Source organism: Lycium ferocissimum, chromosome 8 (genome assembly GCF_029784015.1).
Source record: "Lycium ferocissimum isolate CSIRO_LF1 chromosome 8, AGI_CSIRO_Lferr_CH_V1, whole genome shotgun sequence".
Classification (NCBI taxonomy): Eukaryota; Viridiplantae; Streptophyta; class Magnoliopsida; order Solanales; family Solanaceae; genus Lycium; species Lycium ferocissimum.
In genome coordinates, this window is record NC_081349.1 from 28,420,941 (window position 1) to 28,429,611 (window position 8,671).

Here is an 8,671-nt window from a genome sequence, read left to right on the forward strand (position 1 = left end):
TTCTCATTTTTCCTCCATAGGACAAAAACTAGATTAGTCATAAGCATACATTTTTTGTTTAAAAAAAGGGCCAAACGAAGTGATACTATTGAGGGGCTTTGATTAATTCCTCACCTCTTGCCTCACAAAATCATCAATCCCATTCAACGAATTAGTTAATGACAAGACAAAATTCCATATTGATATTGAGCTATCTTTTGTCAGGCCAATCACTTCAATCTAAACCCTATCATGGTTTTTTCAGCCTTCCATAAACTCCTTTTTTTCTTTTTCTCTTTCAAATATTGGAGGACACAATATAAAGGTGTCAGACAATGTGTCTCAAGCTATAATTCTTGGATAATTCTTTTTTTTCCTTTTCAAATCCAAATTCATCAAGACTAAATTCTGAGTGTCTTTAAAGAAAAGAGTAATTAATGTTGGTGCCCTTTCCCCCCTTTCTTAGGTATCTGCTACCTTCCACTGATAAAGGCAAGAGCGGAAAGGGAGCACAAGGGGGTTTATCTGAATTCTTTTGCCGAAAATTTATATTATATATACAAGATCAAAGTTATTTTATACGTGTGTGTATTGAATCTCCTTGGCTTCTTTCATGATATTTCCTTATATTTTGTATCACCTGGCTCCGCCATTGATGAATATATGCATTGGATAACTTTTGTCCATCAAAATTTAGTAAATGGAAGATATACTCTAGCATTTTGTCTTTGTTGAGAAAAAAGAATTGCATTTGATTCTTCTTTCCCTTTCTTGTGACAATGAAAATTGAAACATGAATTATAGGAATTTCCATTTTTTGGTGTTTGGTGGGGGTATGGGAAGAAAAAAAAATCATGGTATACACCCTTGCTAACACTAGTTCAAAGTTGAAAGCAAATATCCCACTAAAAAAAGGGTTATGAGAATCCAAGGATACACAGCTCTATGCCCCCCATGATGCTTACACCAACTTCTGGATTTCAAAGCATAAGAAGGATGAAAGGCTTAGATTATTCTACCCTACTCTTCCTTCACTATTGACTATTACTAAAGCAAAATATTTCTGAGAAATGGCATAAAAACCCAAAAAAAAAAAATAGACAAAGAATATCACTAATTATATAGCTTCATCAAGTCTAAGTCATATACACTGACGGTATAAGAAAATGTCATAATTAATTTATAATAAGCAAATTAATTACAAGTAAATCCTATAACAAAATATTAACTATAACATAAAAAAAAAAATTACACTGATAATATAAAAGTATTTGCAATGCTTATGTATACATATATAACTTAAATCCTACCTTCATAGCTCAATGCATTGCTATATAGAAATTAAATGAGCAAAGTTATATATATTGTCAGCGTAAATAATTTTTATACCGTCATGTCATCTTTATTGATTTTAGCAGGTAGTTTTCTTATGTTCAAGAATTTAAATTTCACATTAATTTAAAGAAGCTTACATATAAATATTATTTAAATGACTTAATGGTGTAAAAAATTCTTTATACTGGCGATGTATTGAATAAACTCTATAAGAGTCACCTTAACAGCCATTACTCTCAATAATTTCCCAAAGCAAACCCCTCCCCCATGTCCCTTTCTACAACAACTCTAAAACCCCTCTTGCTTTCTCTTCACAACCACACAAATTGAACTCTTATTTCAACATCCTACTTATTTTTTTCTACTTTAAATACACTTAACTCTTCAATCTTCTCTATCTTCAACTTCAGTTTCCTTTGATATACACCTTTTCAGTACTCATCATGTCCATCACTGGAATACATCCTGAGAGTACTACAGAAAAAATGTCCAAGAAAATTATCCAATGGAGGAAAAATTCAGGAGAGATTGATGTTTTTGAGGCTGCAAAATATTTCTCAGGTGCAAATGAAGAATATTATTCTGGTTACAACAACAAACAAAGTTTGAGAGGTGGAAGAAAGAGTTTTGACATGCCCATGATGAGAAATTCTTCATCACTTCTTCCTTCACAAACTACTTATCATCATCATATTATGGATCAAAAACCAACAATTATTAAAAAGGATCAAAAGAAGTACAAGCAACCAAGTTCTCCAGGAGGAAGACTTGCTAGTTTCTTGAATTCCCTCTTCAACCAAACATCATCCAAGAAAAAGAAATCATCGCAATCTTTGAAAGATGAAGATGATCAAAGCCCAAGTGGAAGAAGAAAAAGAAGAAGTAGCATTAGTCACTTTAGCTTTAGAAGCTCAAGCAATATTATTACTACTACTAATACTAATACTACTAATAGTAGTAGTAGTGATTCAAAGTCATCATTAAATTCTGGTTTTAGAACACCACCCCCTTATGCTCCTACTCCTACAAAATCCTACAAAGATTTCAAGAGCTTTGGATTAGGGAAGCAACAACATGAAGTATATGGTGACAAGAAAAATGCTACTGATAATTCTTGGTTGGATGAGAAGTTAAAGTTGAGCAAAAATAATGGAGTTTATTATTCAGACAAGTACAAAAACACAAGCAATGGATTATTATTATCAGAGAAAACTAAGACATATAACAGGGTTGTTGTTGATGATGATGATGGAGATAGTGATTCAAGCTCTGATTTGTTTGATTTACCGAATATTGACTTGGATTACTATTCATCAAGTGGTTTGCCAGTTTATGAGACTACACATATGGATAACATCAAAAGGGGTGCACCAATTTCCACCGGAGCAATCTGAAGGGAGTCTTGACGCAACGAATCGTGTGACCTTGGAGGTCAAAAACGAAATGCGTACGATAGATTTGATGTGGCCAGATTTTTTCTTGAACGTCGCGCATAACAAGAGCTTAGTGTACCAAATTTTTCTTTTGTTTTTACTTTAATTAATTTCCATCTCCTTCACAAAACATTCATATTGAGGATTTTTTTTTTTAAATTTTTTTTTTATGGTTGATGTTTAGAGTCATGAAAAAGGAAGTCTTGATTTTCTTGTCAGGATATGTCCATAGATCTGCCCTTTTTTTTTTTTTTTTTTTTTTTTTTTTTGGTGATTCCTTGGAAGTTTTTGCAAAGCTTTTTACTGTGTGTACAGTTTGGAATGTCTTCTATGGCTTGACTTTTAGTGCTTTGCTTTTGGAGCTATTGATATGATATGGAAGTGTAAGCACATCATGTGTCCACCACTATAACAGCTTTAATATCATTATGCATGATTAAGATTGAAATTAAGGGTTTTTCTGCCAATATCATGATTGAAAAACCAACCATAGTCATAATAACATATTGAGTATATATTCCTATTAATTATCTTTTGACTTTAGTGATAAGCATTAACAGATCTGATTAATTTATATTATGAGAACCTGATATCGTTAGTTGTTTACAATAATTAAGTTACCAAACATCGTTATTGATGTGTCACTTCATTGTGTTCTATATATTTCTATTAATGTTCGTTTAAGTATGATTAGGGTTTAGCATTTGAATAAACTCTTCCCCCTCTCTTGAGCTATCTTCTCCCACCCTCTTGAAAATAAATGGCGAAGTTAGATTTTTTATTAACTGAATTCGAGAATATATATATAAATTATTTTTGGCAGTGGTGAGGCAAGTTTACCGAAAATGTATTATGTGTATATATATAGGTGAAAAGTCCCGTCACTAGAAAATGTATTGTGTGTATATATATAGGTGAAAAGTATATATACACACAATACATTTTCGGTAAACTTGCCTCACCACTGCCAAAAATAATTTATTGTTTATCAACTATAGTATAAAGGATAAAATGTATAATGTATTATTAACTCAGCTGTCATATTATTTTTGCATGCTATTGTTAATTTTCATTCCTGATCATTTTTTCCCTCTTTTTTCTGCCAAAAAGGATACAATCTATCTATGGAGATATGAACCTTCGCTTAAGTTTACCCCAATTGTTTATTAATCAGAGAACTAATAATATATTAATATTTCCTACAAACGAATGGTTAAATTTAAAATATTGATATTTAAAAAAATTGTGAGGGGGGAGGTAAATGAAATTAAAAGGGCTTAAGTTACATATAGTACACTTTAAATTCAATAAAAAAAGATAAAGGGATTAATGTGTACGGACGAGCGAATATCTGTCCAGCTCTGTATATATATACTGATAAATAAGACTTCTAGGGTTAAATCAATAATAATTAGATCTTTGCTAAAATTTAATAACACACCACTTTGTCTAATCAAAGACACAAAGCACTATAAAATCATTCAAATCTATTCCAAAATCCAAGTTAGGAACAGACATCAATAAAGACAAAGAATCTAGGCCCGACGTTGATTTATTTATGCATGAAAATGACCCAAATTAAAGCATGCTAGCTCCATATAATATAAATCAAAGAGAAGAGAGACAATTAAACAAATTATCAAAGGGAAAGGCGATTTATGTTTTTGTGATTATTGTAAAGGTCAAAAAGGGTCCAAAAATATTGTCTAATCAAACGAGAATGGACAAATCTAAAGGTAAAGGACTAGGTTTTGATAATTATTAGCAATAATCATCTTGAATAAAATTTATAATATACAACTCAAATGCGTTATGTGTGGGTGCGCGCATTGTTTGCATAATCTGTGTGTGTTTGTTATCACATATACATGCTTAATATCCCCTCAATTCTAAAATGCTTATTCACTTTTCAGGATTTCTCTTGGTTCCAGGGAAACTGCTATACCCATTTTGGAGCCCAACTAATTCATATTCACGTCGGAAATCCCTATTTGGGGTGAAGTTGCCTCTCTACCAAAGGTAACTTCATTCTCAGGGCCCGACCCCAGACCTTTAGTTAAGGATGGAGGGATATTTACTTCTACACCACAACCTTTAGTGGTTAGTTTAAATTACCAAGATTCGAAGTGATTGAACTTTGTCTAATATTTTAAAAGAATTTCTTTTGCGATTTATACAAGCAAAATTAGAATTTTTTTTTCACGATTTATACAAGCAAAATTAGAATCTTTCAAGGCCAGCTTGCTCGCACCTCGACTAATTTCTCTAGGCATTTCTTTATCTCCCACCAAAACAAATATCGTGTAACCCTATTCACCGATATTGCAAAGTAGTACTTTTTCATATATTTTCTGAAATTCTATGTTTGAATTTTAAATTTAAGTTAATGGCAGTCTGATTTAACTTCCTAATTGATAAAATTAATCTGCAACGAGCGAAAAATGTCAACAACAAAAAAAATTGATAGAGGGAGTATATATTCGCATGTCCCAGCTGGTTCAAAACTATGATAGTTGACCCATTTTAATTTGCCAAATGCTATAATCAGATTCTTATCAAAAAAATAAAATATAAGAACTTAAAGAAAGCAGGATGATTAAAAGGATGAGAGCATGGAGAATTTGGACCATATACATACTCACCAAGTTATTATTCAAATAAGCATTTGCTGTCCCAAAATAATACGACCACTGTCACTTTTTGGTTCTAGAGAGTTATTAAATAGAAAAAAATGAGCCAACACTTTTATCATATTTTTTTATTACTTTAAAAATTATAATGCAGAATTTGCTTGTAACTTGCACTGTACTATATTTTATAATATTTCACTTTATTTTGAAACACAAATACAATTGGCCTTTACGTTACATATGCATTGACTCGTGAAAAAGAGAAACTATCAACAAATTTATAGTAGCAAGGGATAGCTCGTATATTATCCAAGAATTTTCAAAATAAGGTTTAAGAAGGGTGGAAAAGAAATGACATTATTGAGCGCTTCTTCTTTACTATTAGGACTAGAGTTCAACGTTTAAATATGTAAATCGTTTTTACGCTACTAAGTTATTTAGAAACAAATTACGCAAACTTTTTCATCGTGAACGATACTTGGAGTTAGAAAATGGTCAGTAACATGTTGTAACTAGTTAAGCATATTGATAGTGTAAAAGATCGTTGCACATATAAGCTATATTTTGATGGGATAAAAATAAAGTATATAAGTGAAGTAGAAGCAAATTGGACCCAAAAAAAAAAAAAGGGAAAAGAAAGTCGCTGCCTCATGAAAACAAAATAATTATTCGCCCATACCCCTCTTATTTTCATGGCCCTAAAATTATTTACCCGAAATGCCCCCAAAAATCCAAAATTATGATACCAACATGGCATATAAATATACTGAGATGATATCATGTTCATTTATTCAAAAGACAGACTTTTCTCAAGAAAACCTCTATGATACCATCATCTTATATACATATACTATGATGGTATCGTGGAAAACTGCTTCAGTCCTTCAATGAGATACTCCTCAGTCCTCTGTGATACCATCGTAGAACATAAATATATTGAGATGGTATCATGGAGGACTGATTCAATCCTTTTCTTAGTCCTCCATGATACAATCACGATATATAAACATATTATGATGTTGTATCATGGAGGAAGGGTTTTGGGTGAGGAGTACTCGGGTAAATATTTTAGACCGGTTAGATTGGGAGGGGGCATGGGCGAGTAAATATTTTACATTTTAGGGGTATTTTGTATTGTTTTCCCAAAAAAAAAAAAAATGAAAAGAATTGAAAATGGGCCGAAGAAGAATGGATGGACCAACTAGACAAGCCATCTGAGATGGATTCAATCCACTAAGAAACTGTCCATACCATTCTACAACCAAAAAGGCAAGTTTATCAGTGCAAGTCCAAATAAAGAAGTTGCTTAAAACTCATTTTTTTGCGCGGATTTCCTTCTTTTGGGGTGGTCTTTAATTTTTTGCCCTCAAATTACTGGTCTTTAATTTTTGCTCTTCGCTTAAAAAGGTGACCCAAAATATCTGCACGAGGTTAAGGTTCGAACCCGCATTTCGATCAAAAAAAAAAAAAATCGCAAGGCAAGGCTTTTGCAAAAAGTCTGCCTTAAGGCAACGTTTGCCTTACAAGGCAAAGTCTGCCGCCTCCTGCATAGGTTCATAAAAACCAATGCCTTGCGAAATTATTATTATTTTTTACTCTACTGGATTTCGAACCCAGAACCTCGGGGTATTTTCGGTCACCTTTTTAAGTGAAGGACCAAAATTAAAGACCAACAAATTGAGGGACAAAAATTAAAGACCAGTCCGTATGAAGGATAATTGTGCAAATTGCCCCAATCCCTGTCCGGTAAGCCCAACAAGAAGCCCAATAATGTGTATCTTTTTTGTTTAATAGAAGAAAAAGAAATCATTAAATAAATAAAAAATGGTGTATTTGAAGGGATTGAATTTGTAGTCACTACAAGAAAAAGACAATTTTTGTGACAGAGAATTTCTTCCACAATTTCATCATAAATTTGAGCGTCGAACTCTTTTCTTGAGAGAGGAATAAAACATTATCAAGTAATCACAAATCCGTCATAATTTGATGAATTCATCAAAATTTTGTTTTTGTTTAAATGTCTAATAGTTGCAGCTCCGAAACTTTTGGTGCAAAATTTGAGTCCCGCCAAGTGTATTCTCCACTACTTTTTTCTTTCCTTTTACTTTTTCTTAATGTTTTTATCCCTAACTAAGTACATAATCATTCTAACCAACCCAAGAAACAAAAAATAAATAGTATATTTTTTATTACTAGAACTTGAGTTTCTAGAAGACCATGTTTTACTTAGTAACTTTTAAATACTTCATTTCGAACATCTTCGAAACGTTGACGCCTTTTACAAGTCTAAAAATAATTAATAATTGTTTGTCGCAAGTATAAGATGACAACAGTGAAGGTTGAACTTCAATTATTATATAAACAACAACTCTATAAGAAAACCTTTCCTTTTATGTGGAGTACTTTTTTTCTTGTTAGTATTCGAAAAGATCTACACTTTAATAATAAAGCTATTAAGATGTTAAAATGTGGCTATTTCCTTTACTATTCACAACAATAAAAATAAATAAATAACTGATCTGATTTATTTATTCTGATTGGGTGGTTGTGATTGAGGTGAACTTTAGTATTATTTTGTTTATGCCATCCAAAAGCAACCGTACATGTGCCAATATTTTGCGTTGCTAGTTTTATTGTACTAATATATAGAGCACATCATTAGTTATGGCATTTGGTTACAATGTTATTGTTTAAGCATGAAACAGTTTCCGATGACACATAACTGTCCAGTGCAAAAAAAATAAAAATAAAGGAGATATACTTGATACTTGTCCAAATATGAAATAACTCATATAATTTGATAAGTACTATCGAAAAGCATTTAAAGATCTGCGTGCAACTCTCGCTATAAATACACCGACGTGGGATCCATTGCAGGTATGTTGTTGTTATTGTTTGGTAAGTATCTGTGAATTTTAATATATGAAATTTGATAAAACTAGCTAGGTTATAGGAGAGTATATTAATATACCAATTTGTCATTCGATAGAAATATATCGACATTTTCTTTTTGTATAATTGTATCAGTATGTCTATTGCACTAGTTATTTTAAAGGACCAAAAACAAAAGGGTTATTCAATTTGTTGTTCTTTTTAACTTAGATTAGATGCAAACAAATAATTTATACACTTTTTTTTAATAATTGATACACTGTCATAGATTGAAATACGTTTTTCAAAGTGGTTAGATACTTAAAAAGTCCACCTTAAAAGCCATTTTATTCTAATATGAGTGTATTAGATACCTAAAAATATTAAACAAACTTTGGAATTAATGAAATTCATCATTGTCCC

The 8,671-nt window shown here is 31.6% G+C and overlaps 1 protein-coding gene across 1 annotated transcript; it reads left to right on the plus strand.

Moving 5' to 3' along the window:
* The first annotated feature begins 1,562 nt into the window (after positions 1-1,562).
* On the plus strand, positions 1,563-3,059 carry LOC132067814 (protein BIG GRAIN 1-like E). The gene has a single exon (XM_059461157.1). It carries the CDS (start codon positions 1,758-1,760, stop codon positions 2,706-2,708), a length of 951 nt encoding a protein of 316 aa, XP_059317140.1. The 5' UTR covers positions 1,563-1,757; the 3' UTR covers positions 2,709-3,059.
* The last annotated feature ends 5,612 nt before the right edge of the window (positions 3,060-8,671 follow it).